The sequence below is a fragment of the Aspergillus fischeri genome, genomic scaffold (assembly GCF_000149645.3).
Source record: "Aspergillus fischeri NRRL 181 1099437636266 genomic scaffold, whole genome shotgun sequence".
NCBI classification, from domain to species: domain Eukaryota; kingdom Fungi; phylum Ascomycota; class Eurotiomycetes; order Eurotiales; family Aspergillaceae; genus Aspergillus; species Aspergillus fischeri.
The window spans coordinates 138,929-161,399 of NW_001509760.1; the positions used below are offsets into that span (position 1 = coordinate 138,929).

The 22,471-nt window shown below is 51.0% G+C and overlaps 10 protein-coding genes and 1 non-coding gene across 11 annotated transcripts; 7 read left to right on the forward strand and 4 right to left on the reverse strand.

Annotated features, from left to right (window-relative positions):
- Positions 1-241: 241 nt before the first annotated feature.
- Positions 242-901, forward strand: NFIA_047570 (IgE-binding protein; the record flags this gene model as incomplete). The annotated part of the gene is made up of 2 exons (XM_001257318.1): positions 242-499; positions 557-901. The coding sequence occupies 2 exons, from the start codon at positions 242-244 to the stop codon at positions 899-901; spliced, it is 603 nt and encodes a 200-aa protein (XP_001257319.1).
- Positions 902-1,335: 434 nt separating this feature from the next.
- NFIA_047580 (cation diffusion facilitator family transporter) lies at positions 1,336-3,048 on the forward strand (the record flags this gene model as incomplete). Its single annotated transcript, XM_001257319.1, has 4 exons — positions 1,336-1,631; positions 1,684-1,734; positions 1,789-2,597; positions 2,648-3,048. 4 exons carry the CDS (start codon positions 1,336-1,338, stop codon positions 3,046-3,048), a joined length of 1,557 nt encoding a protein of 518 aa, XP_001257320.1.
- A 2,085-nt stretch (positions 3,049-5,133) lies between these two features.
- On the reverse strand, positions 5,134-6,760 carry faeB-1 (putative feruloyl esterase; the record flags this gene model as incomplete). Its single annotated transcript, XM_001257320.1, has 2 exons — positions 5,134-6,371; positions 6,421-6,760. The coding sequence occupies 2 exons, from the start codon at positions 6,758-6,760 to the stop codon at positions 5,134-5,136; spliced, it is 1,578 nt and encodes a 525-aa protein (XP_001257321.1).
- A 537-nt stretch (positions 6,761-7,297) lies between these two features.
- Positions 7,298-8,137, reverse strand: NFIA_047600 (uncharacterized protein; the record flags this gene model as incomplete). The annotated part of the gene is made up of 3 exons (XM_001257321.1): positions 7,298-7,490; positions 7,534-7,878; positions 7,926-8,137. The coding sequence occupies 3 exons, from the start codon at positions 8,135-8,137 to the stop codon at positions 7,298-7,300; spliced, it is 750 nt and encodes a 249-aa protein (XP_001257322.1).
- Positions 8,138-8,484: 347 nt separating this feature from the next.
- zrfD (putative plasma membrane zinc ion transporter) lies at positions 8,485-10,367 on the reverse strand (the record flags this gene model as incomplete). The annotated part of the gene is made up of 5 exons (XM_001257322.1): positions 8,485-8,743; positions 8,799-8,898; positions 8,948-9,814; positions 9,869-10,063; positions 10,115-10,367. The coding sequence occupies 5 exons, from the start codon at positions 10,365-10,367 to the stop codon at positions 8,485-8,487; spliced, it is 1,674 nt and encodes a 557-aa protein (XP_001257323.1).
- Positions 10,368-11,213: 846 nt separating this feature from the next.
- Positions 11,214-12,935, forward strand: NFIA_047620 (aconitase family protein; the record flags this gene model as incomplete). The annotated part of the gene is made up of 1 exon (XM_001257323.1): positions 11,214-12,935. The coding sequence occupies one exon, from the start codon at positions 11,214-11,216 to the stop codon at positions 12,933-12,935; it is 1,722 nt and encodes a 573-aa protein (XP_001257324.1).
- A 288-nt stretch (positions 12,936-13,223) lies between these two features.
- On the forward strand, positions 13,224-14,180 carry NFIA_047630 (glycoside hydrolase family 75 protein; the record flags this gene model as incomplete). Its single annotated transcript, XM_001257324.1, has 1 exon — positions 13,224-14,180. The coding sequence occupies one exon, from the start codon at positions 13,224-13,226 to the stop codon at positions 14,178-14,180; it is 957 nt and encodes a 318-aa protein (XP_001257325.1).
- A 382-nt stretch (positions 14,181-14,562) lies between these two features.
- NFIA_047640 (NAD(P)-dependent alcohol dehydrogenase) lies at positions 14,563-15,567 on the forward strand (the record flags this gene model as incomplete). The annotated part of the gene is made up of 1 exon (XM_001257325.1): positions 14,563-15,567. One exon carries the CDS (start codon positions 14,563-14,565, stop codon positions 15,565-15,567), a length of 1,005 nt encoding a protein of 334 aa, XP_001257326.1.
- A 163-nt stretch (positions 15,568-15,730) lies between these two features.
- Positions 15,731-15,804, forward strand: NFIA_047650. The gene has a single exon. It is a non-coding gene; the product is annotated as a tRNA-Val (tRNA).
- Positions 15,805-16,734: 930 nt separating this feature from the next.
- NFIA_047660 (glycosyltransferase family 31 protein) lies at positions 16,735-18,098 on the forward strand (the record flags this gene model as incomplete). Its single annotated transcript, XM_001257326.1, has 2 exons — positions 16,735-17,736; positions 17,790-18,098. The coding sequence occupies 2 exons, from the start codon at positions 16,735-16,737 to the stop codon at positions 18,096-18,098; spliced, it is 1,311 nt and encodes a 436-aa protein (XP_001257327.1).
- Positions 18,099-19,695: 1,597 nt separating this feature from the next.
- NFIA_047670 (uncharacterized protein) lies at positions 19,696-20,845 on the reverse strand (the record flags this gene model as incomplete). The annotated part of the gene is made up of 3 exons (XM_001257327.1): positions 19,696-19,835; positions 19,886-20,197; positions 20,275-20,845. 3 exons carry the CDS (start codon positions 20,843-20,845, stop codon positions 19,696-19,698), a joined length of 1,023 nt encoding a protein of 340 aa, XP_001257328.1.
- Positions 20,846-22,471: the final 1,626 nt, after the last annotated feature.

The following is a 22,471-nucleotide window of genomic DNA, read 5'->3' on the forward strand; positions in this document are numbered from 1 at the left end:
AGTGCTCCGTAGATAGTGGATGAAGTACTTCAGACCAGCAGAGGCTTGTCTCACTCAGGTTACATCGACTAAAGGGCATCAATATTCCGGAGGCACTCGTAGTGAGTCTCTGTCATAGTATAAAGACAGCATCTCCCCATCCAAACCTCTCGATTCTCATCCTCATCACAACATCATCTATCCTTTCTACATCCTTGAAACTCCAGGTTCCAAAATCCTCACCCGCACCACTACATCCATCATGAAGCTCTCTACCATTGCCTCTGTTGGCTCTCTCCTCGTCGGAGCCAAGAGCCTGCCCACTGCCCCGGCCAGTGACAATGGTCCCTTCCAGGTCATGGCCCTCCGCTCCGCCTCTCCCATCCACTTTCTCGGCATGACCGCTTCCAGAAACAGCTTTTGGCTGGGCGGCGAGACCACAACCTACTGCCCTGACGTCGTTAAGCAGCAGGGTGCCTGCCCCGACGGCACTCAAACTGTTCTTTATACCAACGCTTTGGTGAGTCTTTCACCTCTCTACCATGGTATTGCTACGAATCTCACTAATCTTTCATAGGATGTCTCGGTCCCCGGTGGCCAGCAAATCTACGTTGACCCCTCTGGTGCCGTCAAGTTCACCATCGCTCACTCCGCCAACATGCCCCCTGGCTCCACCGTCGAGGGTTTCTCCTACACTTCCGGTGACCCATTCGGCCACTGGAACTTCAGCGGCCTGGGCGCCACCGGCTTCATGGCTTGCCCTACTCAGGGCGATGCTCCTGCTCCCTACCAGGTCTTTGCTGCCATCAGCTCCGCGACCGTTCCCACTGGCAATGTCGCCGACTGCCTCGGATTCGATGCGGCCGCTATTGCCTGGACTCCTTCTGAGGGACAGACTGCAGCCGCTTGGCAGTACATGTAAGACTGGGACGGCATCTGTATGTTTTATTAATAATTTAATGGTATGAGTTATTGTTGCACGGACGGGTCCGACTGGTGAGAAGGGAGGGTGTCTTGTACATACTTGCATCATGGATATATATCTTGCTTCATAGCTTTCATTGAGCAATCAAAACTCTACAACAAATCTCAAGACTCCATGTCTAGCCCTTTTATCGATGCATATTTAAAGGATCCGACACCATTAATCACCATTAGTTTCACCCAAGAAATGAATTATCCATGGATATTAAGGTACGAGTATATTGAATCATCACGTGGCACTGGGACGCGTGACGTCAGCGGAGGAGGAACCATCATCAACAATTAATTCAACAACTCCCAGATATCATCTTGTTCATCATTTCTCAAGATTATAGCTCGATAATGGGAAGCTGGAATCAGCAATGATTCACAATGTACCCAAATGCGGCATCTCCACTGTCGCCTTCACAGTCTCCCACCACCTCCGAAGCCTGGACCCCAGCTCGGAGACCCAGCCTCGAACCTGAGCGGGAGATCCTATCAACACGGGGCCATAATCTCCCAGGACTACTTCGCCAGCGATCGCTTTCACTCCCGCCTGCTACTGCTCGGGATGAGTACGTCGTTGAGCATGGTGATGGAGCGCCCTTCCGGAGCAGACGCGAAAGTCTTCCAGTCTCTCTCAGAGGAATGGCCTTGATCGGAGCAAGTAATCCGATGTACCAATGGTACGAGACCTCGCATCTCGAACATGTGTCATATGTTTAACTGGTAGGACAGGCATCGCTATTATAAATGCCCCGAGGAGCTGAAAAGCATGAAGAAACACCTGTACGTCGACGTTCGTACACCCTCAACATCGTCCGGCCCAACTGACACTCGCAGGCGGAAATACTACGAACGCACCAATGAGCTCGTGTCACAGTATCTATACATCGATCAATTACTGGACTCGTCGCTGCCACACCAATTGATAGATGAATACAATCATGATCACGATAAAGTCGCCCACCTCTCGAGCAGGGGCCGAGGGCAGAATGGTGAGGGACCACCTGCAGACACCTCAACCCGGAAGATCAAAAGGACTCCACGCAACCTATACCGTGTTCCAAACGAACGGTCACCGCTGCTACCGCCAACCATCGAGGAGGACCCCCCGTTTCCCGAAATCCCTTCCCCGGATGCTGCTGAGCACGTCAACAGCGGCGATCGCATCGTCACCGTCGCCATCTATATCAACTTGCTCGCCAATGTGTTCTTGCTGGGTGCCAAAATCGCCGTCATGAGTTTGACGAGTTCTATGTCCGTGTTGGCCAGTTTGGTGGACGGCGCATTAGACTTTCTGAGTACAGTTATCGTGTGGACGACAACCAAGCTTGTCCAGCGTCAGGACCGGTACCGTTACCCCATCAGTCGACGGCGCCTGGAGCCTCTCAGTATCCTGGTGTTCGCGGTAGTGATGGCGACCTCGTTTGTGCAGGTGGCCATCACCTCGTTGGGGCGGTTGCTAGGTCCAGACCACGAACTGGTAAAACTCTCGCTACCAGCAATCTTAATCATGACTAGCACCGTCGTGGTAAAACTTCTCTGTTGGTTTTGGTGCCGATTGATCAAGAATACTGGTGTTCAGGCCCTAGCGCAGGACGCCATGACGGACGTGGTCTTCAACTTTTTCAGTATTCTCTTTCCACTGGGTGAGTCGTATATCTCTATATGTTGCCGACGCGAGCTGACAGATAATTAGTGGGCTTCTTTGCTAATTGGTGGTTCTTGGACCCGCTTGGTGGTCTCCTGCTCTCCGTCTACATCATCTGGAACTGGAGCGGGACCGCCGCCAAGCATATCCGCCATCTCACCGGCGCCGCTGCCTCACCCACTGATCACAGCGTCCTGCTGTACATGACCATGCGGTTCTCTGAAATCATCACCAAAATCCAAGATTTGAAGGCCTACTACGCGGGGGATCACCTCAATGTCGAAGTGGACATTGTTGTGGACGAGAGGACGAGTTTGCGCGATGCTCATGACGTCGGTGAGAGCTTACAGTACATGCTGGAAAGCGTGCCAACTGTCGACCGCGCGTTTGTGCATCTGGACTATGACCCGTGGAATATCCCGAGCCACATGAATCAGTTGGAAGCATAGTCCGTGTATTCGGGAGATCGCACATATCTTCGACTCTATGACCGGCACCCTTTTGTACATACATTATCTGACCGAATAACTGGTATGTGGACACCATTGGCGATACGGTATAGACACCAGACAGCCAATCACATATTAAATGCATTAGATAGAGAGGCGACATATAAGCCCAATCGCGTTCAAGTATGAAGGGTTTACATCAATCTAACAGGCGATGAACTTCACAGGCAGTAGATACTGTTCGGGTGTGGTCCTAATGCACGACTCAAGCATTCCGAGCATTATTAGTCCGCATGCCAGTATAGAAACCTGTGACGTGAGGAATGCGGCGAATATATCCAGCCTTGCACTCACGACGGACAGGACTTCTATCTACTGTTTCTGTCAACCACGTGTCCAATGACAGGTGCTGACAGCCTGACAGGTTACTGATCCTATCCACTCAAGCACGAGCTTATGGATACTATGCTTTATGTTATACACGCAGCGGGGATGGAGATCAGATATTTGAATATGCGAAGGACTTCGCGAGTCTGATGGAAATCGGCTTGTGCTACTGTTTACTGTTTGGTACAAGCCAAGTGATGCTGTCTCTACTTTTCGCGGTTCCAAGATACTTCGCTGCCTACTCCAGGTCTATGGCTTCTTCTTGGTCTTGCTTGAACAAGGATAACCACTGAGCACCTCAAGTATAACCGATGGACTTCGAAAGATTTATCGAATGCACGACTCCATGGCTGTTTACCTCTCGCATGAGGTCCGAGCATCCAATATCCGCCACAACACATCGCATTCTTCTCTAGTCTCACGAGTTGTTTATGCATTCCGCACAGATTAGAAAGCTCGTGATTCGACTATTCAAATTCAGCAATGTCTGATGATGGAGAAACCCCTGTAGGTGGGCTGGCCCGCGACTACATAATTGCGGGACTTGTTTCCTCTAAAGCGGACGCCACCTGGTGGCAGCAATCTACGTTCCCAGGTATTCCACGTTCTATACTTGCAGCCACAGACCTCATCATCACGTTTACCATAGATAATGGTGCTCGGAACACCGTTTCAGACACCTGCCAAAAGAAAAGAGCAATGTGCGAACAAGAAGCCGTCGCTAGGAATACGCGTCCCGGTAATCTGCCTGATTCTCTCCATCCCATGCTCTCTCCATGCTTTCCCTGCGGCCGGGTATCCCTTCCCGTCCTAACTTTGCCAATAGGGGCAGAGGGCAGATGTGCGACGACCCACGGATTCACAAAAGCGGCCATCTCGTGAACCATTGACTCGACAAGTGAAAAGGATCAAGTCGAGCCCCCGGCAGATCCAAACGCCTCGGCGGCAACCAGCAGTCCGAAAGGTTGACGAACGGCGGCTATCGGGGGACCAGGGCTCTCGCGACCTCCAAGCCTGTTATCCAGCTGACAGAGAACGGCCTGGGGTACCTCTACAAGACGATACGTCGCCCTGTGCTCGTGCCGCCGGGAAGAAGGACATTTTCCGACGCCGCGGACTGGTGTCGAAAGCGAGGAGCAAATTCAGTCACGCACAGCTGGGTATGAACGGGGCCGGACTTCCTCAGGAGCTGTCGGGGAAAGAGAATGGAGGCAGCGAGTCTGTTGGGTGAATTGTCAAGGCGATCGAGTTTCTGCATTGAGACGTAATTTATATAACACTGAGAATAGTTTCATTTTTGAAAGTAATTGTACTGGTCATTGACATCTCTAACAGAGGCAACCAGTGTAACACGCAAATGGATAGCTGATTATGCCAAGGGCGTGACTCCCTTCAGGGTCATCTTCCAGGATGGTAAGGTCAACAGAGCAAGCTGTCTAGAGCATGAAATAACGGGAGGATTCTGTGCTTGAAGGCCCTGTTGATATACACATCCCATGATCCCCCATGTATGTCCCTCAGAAGCTCGCCTATCTCAACAGGTTGTCTAGTGAATCAATTCAAACGGGGACAAGCTCCGTCGTCACTGGAAGGGAAGATGATAGCTTGATTCCTGTTTATTCTCGCCTGAAAACTGTATAGCGGTGAGTGCTTTCGTCACCATCTGAATACAACCAACATGCCATGGCCAAGATTTAGTCACACGCACTTCCAAGCATTCTCATCAGTGTACTTGCCAGGCCCCACGTATCGATTCCGCTTGGGATACTTGCAGTGCTTGCGGCGGTACTCTGTCTGACCATCAATGGACTTCTTGGAGCCACGCACATATTCAGGCGCAATACCCTTTTCCACCCACTGCACCATGGCCATCAATACGTTGTCCTGCGGGTCATCGCCGGCATATGTGGAAGATCCCTGGCCGATGGAAGCAGCACCAGTCCCCGGCGAACAATGTCCCATTCCACTGATGGGGAAGAAGCGATAGAACTGGTCCAGATCCGAGGGACTCAGCCCCATGGTATCAGCAACATGCTTGTAGTACGCCTTGGAGCTATCCGAGGTGATGATCGCATCTTCCAGACCGTGATAGTGCAGAACCTTGCCGCCAGCCTTTTGGAAACCGGAGATATCTCCGTCGAAGGTGGAGATCTGGAAGGGATCTTGTGCATCGGCTGCCGCTGCGTCGGCAAGCGTCCAGGTAGAGTGGTCCCAGTTGCTATCGTTGTAGACGACGTATTTGAACCAGTCGTCTGAATACTTGAACCCGTTTCCGCTGTAGTAGATGAAAGACGCGGCGAGCTCAGAGCCGGGCTGCATGCGAGGGTATAGCCATTTACCGTCTAAGCCATACATGGCGGAGAAAACCTCGTTAACGGTGTTGGCCTGCACACCCGTCAGGCAAGAGGTCTTGTTCACAGCCGTGGAATTGCAAATGAGGGTTTCGAAGATGGGCTGGCAGAGATCGGTATCCTCGATGGTACCATCGACGGCGCCATCGAGTGCATCGCATTGTCGGATAATCTCATTGTGGATTATGGACCACTGTGCGCTTGTCACAAATGTATCTGAATCAGGCGGCCCGGTGATTTTCAGGAATCGAGATCCCCAGTTGCATAGATTGACAAAGTTGAAGGCCGGTGCTCCAGCCACCACGCCGTCAAAGTCGTCTGGGAATCTCTGGATGGACTTCCACCCTTGCCGGCCACCTGTCGAGCAGCCCAGATAGTATGAATTCTTGTATCCTTGAGGATAGAATAGCTTCGTCAGTGCCTTCCCCACCACTGTCCCTGTGTGCAGGGCTCGGTAGGCAAAGTCCTCAATGACTTCGGGGTTGTTCAGAAAGTATTGGCCAGTGTCGCCAAAGTGGCCGTTATTGGTCCCAATCGTTGCGAACCCGTACTGACTAGCATAAATCATGTCCCCGTAACCCACGCCTGATGTCTGGTCAGTAAACGTGACCGAGATGGGAAAAGCGTCACGAACAGCCATTCAACCCTCCATTCCCTGTGCTCAAGAACCTTCCAGTGTAATTGCTGGGTAGCCATGCCTCCATGAAGAACTGGCTCTTGTCCGAAGTGGTCACGTTCAGTGCAACCTGGCAAAATTCAATCGTGCTGATCGATGAGCTAGAGGTCCCACCGCATATAGGCGGGTTATAGGCCATGGAGATATTGGATCCGATGGGAACATAAGTGGTAGAATGCACATGCACATTTTGAAGGTGGATTTCCTTGTGAAAATGTTGACAACGAGACTCGAAGCTGGCAGAGCTGTCAGTTGCAGCGGCTGAGGCCAGCCCGATCAGAAGAAACCACCGCATCATGACTGCAGCAAAGACAGCAGAGAGTAATACTATTCAGTGGCAGTAATCCCCAATCAAGGGGGTCACTTATGTATGCATATTTGTAGACCTGTCTGTCCCTGACCCCTGCTCCACTTCCCCGCATTGATATATTAACGGGGTACATGGATGCATCTTTTCTGCATCCTCAATGGTGGGAAATCCGGAGACTAAAAGAACATTCTTTCCATCGGCAGATCTTCATCATCTCCTGCCGCCGTGCCTAGGCTTTCTGTCTCGGGGGAAGACGCGTTGCCGTGCCATGCAGCCGATTCTACAGTCGGCGTGTCCTCCGACGCCCTAATTAAGCGGATCTTTATCCGTAACGTGGATGATTCGGAGTTCCATCGTCATTCCAGTTCCTTTTTGCCTAATTGCAAGCTAGAGGAAATGTGATCCAGGCGCGGCACCTATCAGTTCATCGGCTGGTTTTACTAAAAGGGCCACATTGAGTCTTCTGGCATTCCAGCTATGTAGTGCCTCGGTATACAGGTAGCTTGATTAGTCAAAGGAAGGAACCTATGCCCTCTTATCCTTTTGCGTCTTGTGCGCCCACACATAAACAAATGGATAGACCGTCTCTGGAATGAGAGTGGCAATAATAATCCCAATGCTCCAGGGTGTCCAGACATATCTCCAGTTCTGAGGGACATTAAAGTATCGCCAGAGGAAGACTCCATAGGCAGTGAAGCAGCCCAAGTACCTCGTGAGCCTGATCATTAGCAGTGACCTTCGACGTCATGCAGTGAACATACCATATTTCTAGAGAATGGCCCTTTGTGCTATGATCCTTCCACAAATGATACAGACATATCCACCCAATGGGAAGTTGCAGGATGATACCGGTCCAATACGCAGTGACCTGCTCTCGCTCATCAGGATATCTCCGAGTCAGCATCCAGAGGAATGCTATTCCCGCCAGACAGCCCAGGATCATATTCCGACGGAGGACCCGTCTCTCAGCCGGGGTATGAGCCTTCCGAAGCGCAACAATCGCAAAGCTCAGATCAAGCTCGAACCAAGCCAAAAACGCCAGCTTCTCAAAGCGAGTAGACGTAGTTGTGAAGGCATAGAAGATCTCATACGCCATTGTCAAACAGCTGCCATGTGTCAATCATTGTACGCAAAGTGCATGGGGTGGACGTACAGAAATTGGATACTTCCCCAGCGAGCACCTGGGTAGGACTTATCGGAATAGGTTCGTATCATGCAGAATATGTAGCAGAGTGCATAGAGCACACCGCAGCTGATGATGAGGCCATCTTGGACGAAGAGGTAACTCTCGGGTGGGTTCTGTCGCTCGTCGGCGGGTTGAACGATGAGATGCCGGACCTTGTGTGCGAGCTCGAAATTAGACATGATGGTCCTTGTTGATTCTGAAAATATACACAGAGGGTGAGGAGTGCTTTATAAAGCCAGTGGGAATTGACCTGATTTCTTTGTTCGATGATCGGATGTCCGGACTCCGGAGTCGGGATGACATCAGCCCTCTCGGCGAGTCTTCGAGTTAGTTAGTATGCATCGAGTGATCTCACTAATACTAATCCGGCCATAGCCATTCAGGTAATGCTATGCTGATCTAAGAGACTATATACATGGGAATCTCTGTGGCAGTGTCTGCCTTCACCTGTTAATCGTACCACTTCTAAACCAGTGCCACCGTCGGGTTACTTTGAAGAATAAATGGATCAAGGACGAGACTTTCGCTATGCCCATGCTCCAACAAGGCTCATGCAGAAAGCGCCCATGAACACTAGTATACATGCGAAAACACGTTTGCGGCCCCTAAGAACACGCCAGCTTTCATCACTGAGAAAGTCCTCCGACATTAATTCGACCAGCGAGGCGAAGATAAGAAGACCAGACGAGATTGCATTCATGGTGCCCACCAGGAGCAGTCCTACTTCTGAATCTGGGCTGTAGAGGGTGTGCGTTGCGAGGCCTATTGCCTGACCGATGGGTGTCCTGAAGAGAATCAGCATCTCAAGCAACGTGAAAGAACACGAGATCAAGGACTCACGTGCATCCGTATGCCAAGGACATAAGCCATGGCTGGATGGCTTTCTCCGGCCAGTCGAGGGCAGCGATGCGAGAACCCAATGCGAGACCCTCGAATGTTTCTATCTGATGTTAGCTGGATTCAAACAAGTACCCAGGAAGAGAACATACGATGGAATACGATGGCGATCAACAGGATAACAAACTCGCTGCCTACCGACACACTGAGTGACATGCCGATGAATACGCTGTGAAAGAGGATGCCCATTTCCAACAAGAAAACCTGCATGACGGCCTTTTTGTGTTTTTGCTCTGGAGTAAGGGCGAGATCGTCGCTTCGTTCCACGTCCTCGATTGGCTGTGCTTTGCTTTCTGGAAATGTTTGCATACCTTCAGGAGCAGAAGCAATCCGCATGATGCGATCGGATTCTTCACCCATACGGTTGATCGTCCGACTCACGCTAGTTTGCCTGCCAATCAATGGGCCGAGGTCACGCAGGTGCGATTGACTTTCGACCCTGGTGCAGACAGGTCGTTTGACCTCATCTCGGTATTCTGAGTCTCTGGCGACAGGGACATGGGAGTTGCAGGCACCCCTTTCGGACAGAGATGTCTTTTGCTCGGAGACTTTGAGCCCTCCACGGCACACATGTCGTGCCGGACTGAAGACCATTTCGACCAGAGTCACAAGAAAAATGCCTGCTAAGGCAATGGCTCCCGGCATGGCGGGGTAGTTGGTGGTCCAAAAGTCAGACAAGCAGGGATTGTTGAGAGAAGTAAATGCAGTCGGGAGCAGATGAACAAATGCGGTGGCAATGAGGACGCCCGTTCCGAAATGGCTGAACGTAAAGAGAACTGATGGGGGGATGCGTAGACGAGGGAACCATGTTGCTAGTACAGGAAACGCACAGGCCAAGGTAGAGACGCTCAAGATGATGAAGAGCGCGCCAATGTGGAGAGAGGTGTCATATTCGCTGTTCTTGACGCCTCCTGCGGCGCATGTGGATCGTTTGATGAGTTTTGCTTGGGTTTTGACTGCTATTCCTGGTCATTATTATCCGGACAGTCTGAAAAGGGAACACTGTTACTTACCTGTTGTATCAGAGACCGAGACGGTAGAGCCGAAGTACCTTCCCAGGCTCTCATGGGAGATGAGCGCAGAGGTGAAGAGAACTGATAGCAGCCACCAGGCCCAGCTCTTGATCTTTTCAAGTGACGATCGATCAAGATGGCAGATACGATAGATTTGACTAGCAATGTTGTTGTTTTGAAAGTAGTTGGGGCGTCCTTTTAGATGTCAACAACGATGCATGATCTAGTGAGTCATTGGAAACCTACCTGACGGTGTCAGTGACGCCCCAAGAAACTTTGACGTATTCCCAATTGGAGTATTTCGTCGTTCAGGCATAGTTTGGGTGCCGTCCCAGCTCGTCGACGAAACGGCATCCAGCCCAGGGCCCGATCTGTACACGCGGGCATTGGTGATGCCGTTGAAGTCTTGGCGGGTGGTCAAATCAGGCGCCAGAGAAGGGGGATTCTGATTCCAGTCGCAGTGTAGAAGAGTGTCGTCGGTTCGGGAGGGACAGTTCATGTTGATAACCCATTTAAGACTTCTTCATGGTCGAGTACCAATCGATAGCAGTAGAATTGAAGGAGAATCCCGAGAATCCTGCCAGGCAAAAGTGTGCAGAACCGCCATCTTAATACGTAATATAATCGGAAGGGATTGATTCTTGGCTCCATCACCACATGGCTTGGCATCGGAATCAAATTCGCCTTCACAATAGATACAGAAAGATCCCGTATCTATTACTGCGGGTTGAAACTCTCTCGACTATGATTCAGCCAGGATCCCTTGCACAATATCACTCAGCTGGAGATGATACATCTCAATTATGCCCGGCACAATGTGTTGTCGTCCAGCCATTTGTTCTTTTACTGCTTCGACCCGAGGTCCTTGGCGTCCCACTCCGGTTTCTCCCATAACGGACGCTCACTTTCGCTGGATTTCCCCACAGTTCTTGTGGTGTGCGCGTGTGATGCTGCCTAACATTTAAATACTGACTGTTGTGTGTCTGTGGAATGGGAGCATGTTAGCTTGGAATGATCACTGCTTACTACATATTATGTTAATAGACCATTTATATATATGTCGAATCAGATGACGGTGATTAGCAACCAAAGGCTGTGCATGCGCTATACATTCAGTCATATTCGGAATCAGATTCCACAGTCAACCATCCATAGCCGATCAACACTTTGAGTATTGAACTCGCACTTAAACCAAATCTCCTACAAGGCTTTGAAAGAAATGGCTGTTGTGAAGCATCCGGAATGATCATGGCATCTGGCATTTTCAGCCACCCCACTTGCCGGACTCCATCCATACCATTGCCACGTAAATACCTGTCCAGCTCCACAAGACATCGGAACCAAGATGCAGTATCACGGACATTGCCTCGTTGATTCAGCGGCCACCGGAAAACTCCTCTACGCCAATGTTGGCCTGAGTTTCTGGGCCGGCGTCGACTCCCAGACTGGGGAGATCATTGACCGCCATCATCCTCTCCACGGACAATCGGTCAACGGTCGCATATTGGCCATTCCGTCCAGCAGAGGATCATGTACCGGCAGCATTGTGCTAATAGAGCTGCTGTTGAATAAATGTGCCCCGGCGGGGCTCATATTCCAAGAGCCGGAGCAGATCATCACACTAGGGGTCATCGTGGCCAAGACACTCCTCGACCTCTCGGTTCCAGTACTTGTCCTTAAACCAGAGGAATTCCAGTCGCTAAAAGAATATAAATACGCTGCAATTACAGGACCAACCCTCCAAACCGGAGAGCACCCCCTCCCACCACCCACCTACGAAGCACCTTCGTCTCCCCTATCAAGGACCCTGGACCTGTCAGAAATCGACGAGGCAATCCTCCATGGCGTCCGTGGAGCAGCCGCCCAAAAAGCGATGGAGATCCTCCTGAGCTTTGCCCAGATCCAAGGAGCAACAAGACTCATCGACATCTCCCGCGCCCACATCGACGCCTGCATCTACACCGGGCCCGCCAGTCTACGGATCCCGCAGACCTTCCTGTCTCTCGGCGCTCGCGTCGCCATCCCATCCACGCTGAATGCCATCTCCATTGACCGGCGCCGGTGGAGGGAAATCGGCATCAAAGAAGAACTAGCTATCCCCGCCGACCAGCTGGTGGAGACCTACCTGGCCATGGGCGCGCGGCCCGTCTTTACTTGTGCTCCGTACCTGCTTGAGTCTCCCCCCGCGGCAGGGCAGGATATCGGATGGTCCGAGTCCAATGCGGTGGTGTTTGCGAATAGCGTGCTTGGTGCGCGGACGCAAAAGTATCCCGATCTGATCGACGTGTGTATTGCTTTGACGGGGCGGGCTCCCTTGGCGGGCGGGCATGCGGATGAAGGACGGACGCCATCGGTGGTGGTTGAAGTCACGGATTTCCCTAAGATTGATGACGCAGTATGGCCGCTGTTGGGATACCAGATTGGTCAGTTGGCTGGGGGTGATATACCGTTGATTGTTGGGCTGGAGCAGACAAAGCCTCGTATTGCTGACCTCAAAGCGTTCGGGGCGGCTTTTGCGACAACGGCATCCGCCTCGATGTTCCATATGCGAGGTGTGACTCCGGAAGCGACCAAGTTCGAGGGACTACGGCAAACAGCGAAGCGGATTCTCGTGCACGAATCCGACCTTGTGCGGACGTGGGAAGACTTGAACACCGCTCAAGGCTCGTCAGTTGGGTTGGTGTCGTTGGGGAATCCGCACTTCTCGCTGGAAGAATTCGAATCGCTGTCTCATTTCTGCGCCGATCGCAAGAAAGATCCTTCGGTGCAGATGATGATAACAACCGGTCGGGAGACCTACGAGCTCGCGGCTAGCCAGGGCTATATTCAAACATTGGAAGCATTTGGTGCAGCCATCATTACTGATACCTGCTGGTGTATGATCCGAGAGCCGGTAATACCCCCACAAACTGTCAATCTTATGACGAATTCCGCCAAGTATGCGCATTATGCGCCAGGAATGGTGCAGCGAGGAGTGCATTTTGGAAGCCTGGCACAGTGTGTGGTGGCCAGCTGCACGGGCTATTTTGGTGGAGAGCCATCATGGAAGCAAGACTGTACAGCATGACTGTGATATACATGAGCTCAGCTAGTTATGACCCCGCATCTCCATAAAGCCGGGTTCGCAGTGCTGTGCCTGGCTACAGTCTCGTTCCACGGGTCGGAATCAGGTACCTGTTAAATGCAGTTACCATGCGAGGATGAGTTGTATACTTGATGACGGAAGAATTACCACCATACAACCTAACAGCCCACCACTTTATACAAATATTTGAAATGAGAATCGGGATATCAACCATATCCGCATCAAGTTAATATATTCAGTCACCCGTTTACACCCGTTTCTACCCTCGATATGCGCCACGGATCAGTCCTCGTGGCCATCATGGCTACCTTGTTTGCATCACAAGCCACGACAAAGCAGGTCCCCTCAGCTCTCAAAGCCTTCTACAACAAGGCCAGAAGCGGCGGCGACTGCACCGGTGCCGACGCTCTCCAAAACGGCTTCTACAACACAGAATGGAGTGGCGGCCACACAACCTACTGCACCAAGTACCTCCCACCCGGCAAGGGCTTTTACCTCAAGGGTCCCGGGTCCGACCTGGCGAACATGGACATCGACTGCGACGGGAAGCAGAGCCGCGGCGACGGACGCTGCAAGTCGTCGACGGACACCCAAGGCCAGACACGGTGGGGTTTGAAACACCTCGAGAAGCACGGGGTGAGGGATCTCAACGCAAACATCCACCCGTATGTCGTCCTCGGGAACGAAGGCAGCTACAGCCCAACGTTTGATCCGCGCATGGTCGGCGTCGAGCCCCTGAGCATCGTGGCCGTCGTGTGCGGCGACGAGCTCGTCTACGGGGTCTGGGGCGACACCAACGGGGACGACAACGAGCACCCCATGGTTGGAGAAGCCAGTCTGGCGCTGGCGACCGCGTGCTATGGCCCGAGCATCAGCGGTAACAGCGGTCATGATGAGGCCGATGTGCTGTACATTGCTTTTGCGGGCATGGAGGCAGTGCCTGCAAGGGCCAAGTGGGATGCAGACAGCTACGAGGCGTTCGAGGACAGCATCACTGCGCAAGGGGACAAGTTGGTCGCGCAATTGTTTGGCGATAAGTCAACAGCGACCGGTGGCTCTGATCCCCATCACACCTCGGCTTCCTCGATCGACAGTGACAGCGACAGTGGCAATGACGATGATGACGACGATAACACAAAACACAGTCACAAGTCCGGCGGTGCACGACGGAGCACAATACCACGAGTTTGCCACATCATTTTGATCGCCTTGTTCGCCCTCGCCTGATTCGTCGATTCGCAATCTATGAGATCTGCAGCGGCATGTGCGATTTGCTTTGGTAGAAATGATTGAAATTAAACATACACAGAGGTTTTGTAAATACTGACGATCTTGCTGCAAATTTTGATTTTCATGTGAAATGGGCTCTGAATGATTTGCTTGTGTGCCATCCTTTTGCTCAGATAGTCCATAGTCGATGATGTCTTCAACGTTCCTCGATCTCCACATACATCACCGGCCTTTCCGGGCGTGCCGAAGCCTACAGAATGGCCAGCAATCTATGATATAATAGACTGCAGCAATATTATAAATAGACTCCGATTCTACTAAGGTCCTCATGTTTATCCTCACCGTCAAAAATATCCGTATATAAACGTAAACGAACAAAATGGGCATCGATTTCACCGTGTACAAAGGCTCCTCCGATGGCTCCATCAAAAAAGCCACCACCCACCGCGATGACCTCCAAGGCGACTCGGTCCTCGTGCGCATCACCCATTCCGGTGTCTGCTTTACGGACGTGCACTACATGAAGGCCGACATGGCGCTCGGCCACGAAGGCGCAGGGGTGGTCGAGGCCACCGGCCCGGACGCCAAGCACCTGAAGAAAGGCGACCGGGTCGGCTGGGGCTACGAGCACGACTGCTGCGGGAGTTGCAAGCAGTGCCTGACGGGATGGGAGACGTTCTGTCCCGAGCGCAAGTTCTACGGATACGCCGATCAGGACCAGGGCTCGTTTGCGACGCACGCCATCTGGCGCGAGGCCTTCCTCTTCAAGATCCCCGATGCGATCAGCAACCAGGACGCGGCGCCGCTGATGTGCGGCGGCTCGACGGTGTGGAACGCCATGGTGGTCAGCGAAGTGAAGCCCGTGTCGCGCGTGGGGATCGTGGGAATCGGGGGCCTAGGCCATCTGGCCATCCAGTTTGCGGCCAAGATGGGCTGTGAGGTGGTTGTGTTCTCCAGCAGCGACAACAAGAAGGAGGAGGCGATAAAGCTGGGCGCGTCGGAGTTTCATGCAACCAAGGGCGCCACGGAGCTCAAGGTCAGCAAGCCGCTGGACAACCTCATCATCACGACGAGCGCACAGCCCGATTGGAAGCTATACCTTCCTATTCTGGCGCCAGGCGCGGTCATCTCCCCTCTGACGGTGGACGAAAAGGATCTGCAAATACCATACATGCCTCTGCTAGCCAGCGGGATCCGTATCCAGGGCAGTATAGTTGCAGCTCGCCAAGGCCATCGGGACATGCTCGACTTTGCGGCACACCACGGCATCAAGCCGATCATCATGACGTACCCGATGAGCGTGGAAGGAATCCAGGATTCTCTCAAGACGCTGCAGGATGGCAAAATGAGATATCGTGGGGTTTTGGTTGCAGACAAGCAGTAATTAGCAATATCATTACGGCAGTGAATATAGTTAGAAATTATTCGTTGCATTCCGTTTGAAGCAATTGTTTGTAAAGATCTTACGCAGAAGCCCAGTCCGTGGATTTCTGAGGATGCTTGTGTTTACCCTATATACTTTTAATATGCAACAAATCTGCAACAATGGCCGGTTGGTGTAGTTGGTTATCACGTATCGTTAACACCGATAAGGTCGCCGGATCGAGCCCGGCACTGGTCATTTCTTTTTCGACCTTGACTTTTTGGCCCCATCGCAGCTTGGATCTTTTTCTTTTTTATTATTAAATTATTATTGGCAATTGATGATGCTGGATCGGCCAGTTTTCAAAGTATATTCCGCTACGAGATCAGGGAGGCAGATACCTATGTTGATCCATCACCTCGTCCTTTCCTTCATCCTTCGTCAAGTACATCAGGTCGATGCTTGCATGAATTAAGCAATATTACCACCAGCGCAAAAAGGGAGTAATGCATTGATGTCGCACGAAGCTCCGGAATGTGCAGTGTCTACGGAGTATACGAAGATAGATAAGACAAGCATGTTGAAAGGAAACGGTGGAACCATAGTCCAAATTAGCCTGGACCATGTTGCAGATCCCCAAGAAAATGTCGACCTGTTTCCCCAATTTCTAATCAGGGGTCCATATCACAACTGCAGAACGAAGGATCCCCAGAAAATCCTGCGGTTTCAAAAGGTCTAACGCTCTGCTCTGTTCGTTACTGGGTTTCTGATCCTGATTCTAATTGAGTGGGTACTCTTGAAGTTGTCTGCCTATCAATGGCGTCATAAGTATGACGGTCATCAGAGGCCAGAACTTGGCCATCCATGAACATCCTTATGGGGATGAACAGCTTAAGCGGCAGAAATGATCCAATAGGGATGAGTCGTTACGCACGCAGTCTGAAATAGCGCCGGAGTATTGGGGCTGCTCCAGATCCCGCTGGAGTCGATGGATGGGGCAGACGCTATTATTGGCTTCGGGAAGGCGCCACTTCAAGGTTATTGCTGAGTGGCACGCGTCCTGCGGGGCCATGGGACAATCAGACCTGTCTCGTTTTGGTCCTTAAATGCACCGAGTGAGCGTCAACTCTGCTGTCGTGTGGGTGTGTGGATTTGACAGCCATCTCTCCTAGTGACAGCATTGCGCTGATGCCGCTTTTTCAGCCTTGGACCCGTCCTCCATCGCGACGGATTTACCTCCTCTCACCTGTCATTGGGCTTCTTCTGGTTTACTTTTTCTTCTCCTTTGACACGGACGTGTTCATTCCCCAGGTCGTCGTCACCCCGATCTCACCACAACAAGAACAAGCCACATGCCCCCCACTCCCAGGCATTGAGGATGTTCTGGTTATCCTGAAAACTGGCGTCACAGAAGCACTAGATAAAGTGCCGGTTCACTTCCAAACAACCCTGCGATGCATTCCCAATTACGTGCTATTCTCGGACTTTGAGGAGGAAATCAACGGAACCCGCGTGCACGATGTCCTTCGCAACGTCAACGAGACTATCAAACGCACCAGCCCGGACTTTGATCTCTACAACCGTATACATGAGCATGGACGCAGCGGACTCACGCCGGCCGACCTGAGCCGCGTCCCCAACACCGCATTCGGAATGCCCGACAACCCCGGCTGGAAGCTGGATAAATGGAAGTTCCTCCCAATGATCGACGAAACGCTTCGGGTCCGTGACGATGCCAAATGGTACGTCTTCATGGAGGCCGACACATACTATATCTGGTCGAATCTCCTGCAGTGGCTGGCGAAACTCGATCCGAACAAACCTTACTACCTGGGTAATCCGACGCAGATTGGCCCTGACATCTTCGGTCATGGCGGGTCGGGATTTATACTGTCGCGCGAAGCCATGCGTAGAGCGTCGGAACTACGAGCAGAAGACCTCGACGGGTGGGACCGATATACCGGGGAGCAGTGGGCCGGTGACTGCGTGCTGGGGAGACTACTCCATGACGCGGGTGTACCCTTGTTATGGTCGTGGCCCATGCTGCAGTCAAATACTCCCGCGGAGTTTGATCACTTTTCTGAGGCTTATTCCAGAAAGCCGTGGTGTTTCCCTGCGGTTTCATATCACCATGTGACGCCGGAGGATATCCAAGAGCTAGTGAAGTTTGACCAGAGGTTCATGCACAACGTAAGTTCTTCGTCAAATGTCATGTGAAGATTCAAAATTACTAACGGGAGTAGAATTCTGTCATATTGCACAGCGACGTGTTTCGTCATCTCGTCCACTCACAGTTCAAGCCTCTACAACCCGACTGGGATAACCTCTCTGACGAGGAGCATGTCATTGGTGCGGCTAGCTGTCAGGAGATTTGTGCGAGCGAACCTGGATGTCTCCAGTATTCGTATGATGCTGGGAAGTGTCGAACTTCCAAAATGGCCAAAATAGGAGTCCCCAAGACTGGAGTTTCATCGGGGTGGATGACTGACCGGATTGACGCCATTGTGAAAGAGCTGGGCTCTTGCACGAAACCACAATGGGTTCTCCCATAGCTCAATAGACAATTTGTACATACTCGGATTCTCGTCAGGCTGGCCCTGTCTGTTATCTATCATGTCCTTACCACTCTTCTACATTATAGCATACATACAAGGAGCAATTCTGAAGCCATCATTCTTTCTCTCGCTTAGAGGCGACCAGCCTTTCAAAGTTCGATAATAACCGATGTCTGATGGCTTCGACGCTTCATCCGCACTTCAGTATCCTCCCATCTGTCGCAACACTCATAGCCATGCCCATTAGAATGCTGCCTCCTGTACACCAAGCGCACCACAGGCCATCGGGAAAGTGCTATGGGTTTGACACTCACCCCATATAGGCACAGTCGGCGACGTATGCATAAATACCGTGCCCACCATACCTATATCGAACGCTTTCTGTACAACGCATGCGGACAGGCTCAGGTGACTCAGTGTTTGACAAAACCCCTTAATTGTTTGCTATGTTGTGGCCTTCTCCGGCTACGTAAGTCAGCTCTTTGCTGCAGTTTCCCTGTGCAACCACTAAGAATATGCGTCACGGTACAGGATTAGATATAAAACCCAGCTTTGATCTGATCCGGATACAAAGGAAAATGATTGGGGCCTGTGTTGATCTGCAGATCAGCGAGTGCACGGTTCCACTCCCACGATGCGGGCAAAAGGGGTTGGGAGCCGCGGGACTTTATGGACTGCTAGGACGAGCTGGACAAAGTGCTTGAGGTGTTGGCATGAATAAATAGATTCGTGCAACTGCCATGATCATCACCTATCCGATCTAAAATATCTTAAGAGCTGATGTATTCATCAATTCTCTGCAGCAGGCAGCAGTTCAACATGTCGCACCTAGACACTGCAGGTTAAAGATATATAATGTTACGTTTCAGCAATCGGTTGTGTCACTAGCAAATTCACGAAGATGGTTACACTTGGGAACGGGAGACCCACGGAAGATAGCATTTCTAAGATAGAAACTGGGAGCTAAATCCGTGTGCTCATAGCAAGAGAAGCTGGTGTACTTGTTTTGCAGTGCTCTTAAGCCGGAGTGGACAACTACCTAACACCAAGAATGGACTACGACCTACGAATCAACTACGCAAGAGTGAAAATCTCGGTTGATCAATTGATTGATTCCAAATCCCAACTAGAAGAAACAAAATCCAGAGTGGTATAGCTTCCTTCCTAAACTCCCATACAGTCCCCAAAGGCAGGCACCGGTAAAAAACCCTTTGCTTGTAAAACCTCTGGAGTAAAGGACGTCTCGGGAGGAAACCAAGCAAATGGAAAAAGGTATGCCTGCCTGTTCGATTCAAATTCGAAAAAACGATTAGATGTCGTTCTGATATGTCGTTGCTGTGGAATGATTTCGCAATCCGTCGTATGATCGGGGCCAATTTGAATTGTTGTCTTTCGATCGCTATTCTGACCTCAATAGAGGCGAGAAGGAGAGATCGAGGGCTTGAATCGAGTACCAGGAATTGGTGTGATTCTTCGGTCCATAATGTCGCGGAAGAACCGACGGAAGTACGAATACACGTCGTTCGTCTTTGTACCGCTGTTGACTCGCAGGATGGTTCGGTGGAATGAGATCTATTGAATGTTGGCGTGCTATTCATGCTGATGCGCGGAAATCGGGTCGTACCATGTCGTTGTCGTCCATCTCGAGGAAGTAGAATTCTTTACCGTTGGTCGCAATGCCGTAGACCGAGGTGAGCCGTTTGTTTTCGCTCTTTCGAGCGTTATGGCAGAGTGCTATAATGGATTAGCCACTTTCCCATTAGATAGATGCGTATGGTACTTACCCATGAATGAGATGCACTGCCAGAGAATGGTCGACGGCCACGGGTTGACGGAGATGACAACACCGATGCCGTTTCCAGGCTCCGCGGCGTTGTTCACAACAAAATCAAGCTCTCCTTCAATTGGGAATCTGACGCCCAGTGCCTCAACTTCTTGTTCAAAGCCTCTACACCGAGGAATGGAAAGAACCGCCGAAGAGCGGTTGGCGGGATTCTGTTTGCGATAGTCGAGCTCCTCCACATAGCAGTGATTTAGGATTGCTCTGATTCGTTTGCAGGAGGTTTCGTGATCGAGGAATTGCGGGTCTTTCTTGTCTAATATAGCTAGATTGCGTACTGATGATAGTCGGTCTCCGAGTGTTGCTGATGATAACGAAGGCGTGCATGCTTACCGAGGCTGATGGGGATGGGGGCCTTTTCGTTCTGTTCGAGGGTCCACAACCCACGTGGATTTGGATGACGAGACAGGCCGAACAATGGATAGAGCGTATGGGAGAGGAACTCTTCGGTGACCTCATCCGGAGTTGGAGCCCTTTGTCGTAGAGGAGGCGAAGGAGGCCAGGGCCCCTTTCGTCCGACAAAGGGCCAGTCGGGGTCCTCCTCTTCGTTCTCTGAGGGTGGTGTCTCTGTAGGAGTAATCAATGACCACGCCTGTGAAGGTGATGTTGCTGTTGATGATGTTGCTGCTGACGAGGTCATTCCTGACCATTCTTTCAAGGGTCTAATTGTGCTGGCGAGCTCTGTGAGGATCATGTTCATAGTGGAGAGTTTGTCGATGACTATGCTTTTGACGTCGATGTTGCTGTCGGCAAGATTGTTGATGACCGTGTCTTCGATTGCCATGTCCATGTTGGTGAGGTCGTCGGCGATCTTATTTCTGAGGAGGATGTTGCTGTTGAGAAGGTCGTTGATCAGCACGTCTTCGAGGGTCATGTCGTTGATAGAAATGTGTCTGATCGTCATGTTGTTAGTCGTTGTCGTTGTCGTTATTTGTCGGTGTTGTCGATGTTGGCGATGTTGTCGGATGGATGTCTCGAGCAGGAGAGCAGAGCTGGAAGACGGGGTTCTTATAGTGCTGCCTGTTGATGATGGGTGTGCGCTCATTTCGTCTCGTAACCACGGTAGAATATGTCTTTTGCTGGTTGGCGATCTAAAAATAAGATATTCTCAAAGTTTCCCAGCGCTAGCCACGAAACCGCTTATGAAAATGATGCAAGTATGAGCGTATATGCTCATGATAATGTTGTTCGAGAGAAGCGTTGCAGGCAGAGGTTCGTCGCCATTTCTTACGATGACCAGCTCAAAAACGCCTGTCTGATACCCTTCCTCATGTCAACTCCGTATCTAGTATATTCTTGCTCAGAAAAGCCAAATGATCTGCAGAAGACCAGAAAATTCTTCTTGTACAAGAACACGTCTTGATGAAATCATAGCCTCATTCGACTGGTCTAGTCAACAATAGACTGCAGTACCCTCCATTTTGTCATGAAAGAAAACTCCAAGACTGGTCAGAGACATAAAGTGTTACCATACTAGATGCTGCTATGCTGGGAAACTACCAAACATTGGCTCCATCATATCAGTTCTCCACAATTACAATTAAAGTTATCTCCGTCTCCCCGCATACATAGATTGTCCAACCTTATTCTGCCAAGCAATGTCCCTCCAAAGCCTCATCTAACGCCACCTAGCCTGCAGCTTGGAAGGCATCTGGCTCGATACGCTGTTTCCTCCTCTTCTCCGCTGGCCAACAGCTGCGATCATACGGCCGCAGGAGCTCCGCTGCCACTATCTGGCACTCGGAGCCACGGACGTTGGAAACCGTTGCTAGATGTCGGTCCTCGCTCAGCTGCCTTCGGGAATTGACGTTAGCGTGAGACCTTGTACCTTAGGCCAAGTCGTAATAGTGGAGAGCTCTAAGCTTAAAAGTAGTGTTTTGGGGTTCAACACAAAACGAAGCCATGTGCTTCTTAGAAAAAGGGCCACGTCACGTCTGAAGGCCGCGTCAGCATCGTCGGAAAACAGTATGTAATTCCGTAAAGAGCCTCGAGTGTGGATATCCCAACTTCCGGTTCGACAACACCGCTTGTGCTATTTGGTACTATATTTCTCGTCCATACAGTGAGGAGCACGTTGGTTATTAACTATCGTTAATCAGGCACCATCCGTTGATCTACCGAGAGAGCTAGATCCTCAAGCAGTTAGAGCCCTACGTACACTCCTAAAGAAATATGCATCAGGCAATATCTAATCCAAAAGCTATGATACAAAGCATGCGACCAGGCGAGGTTTAGTCCACCAGACGGTCAGATAAGAGAGATCCCTAACTAGCAGAATCCAAGATATAAAATGGGGGTGTTTCCCATGTCTATCAAGCAGATAGCATTCGAACGGATTAGCCGGTTCAAATTGAATTCAGCCTTGCGACTGTATTCAAGTTTTATTCATCCATTCTGTCGCATATTACAGACAAACTTAGCTGACTGGTATCTTCCAGTAGCATATCGATCAGAAATTCACCACATCTACGGTTGTCCCAGAACGAAGCGACTCATGGAAGGTTTCCAGATGTTTCTAATTTTATTCCTG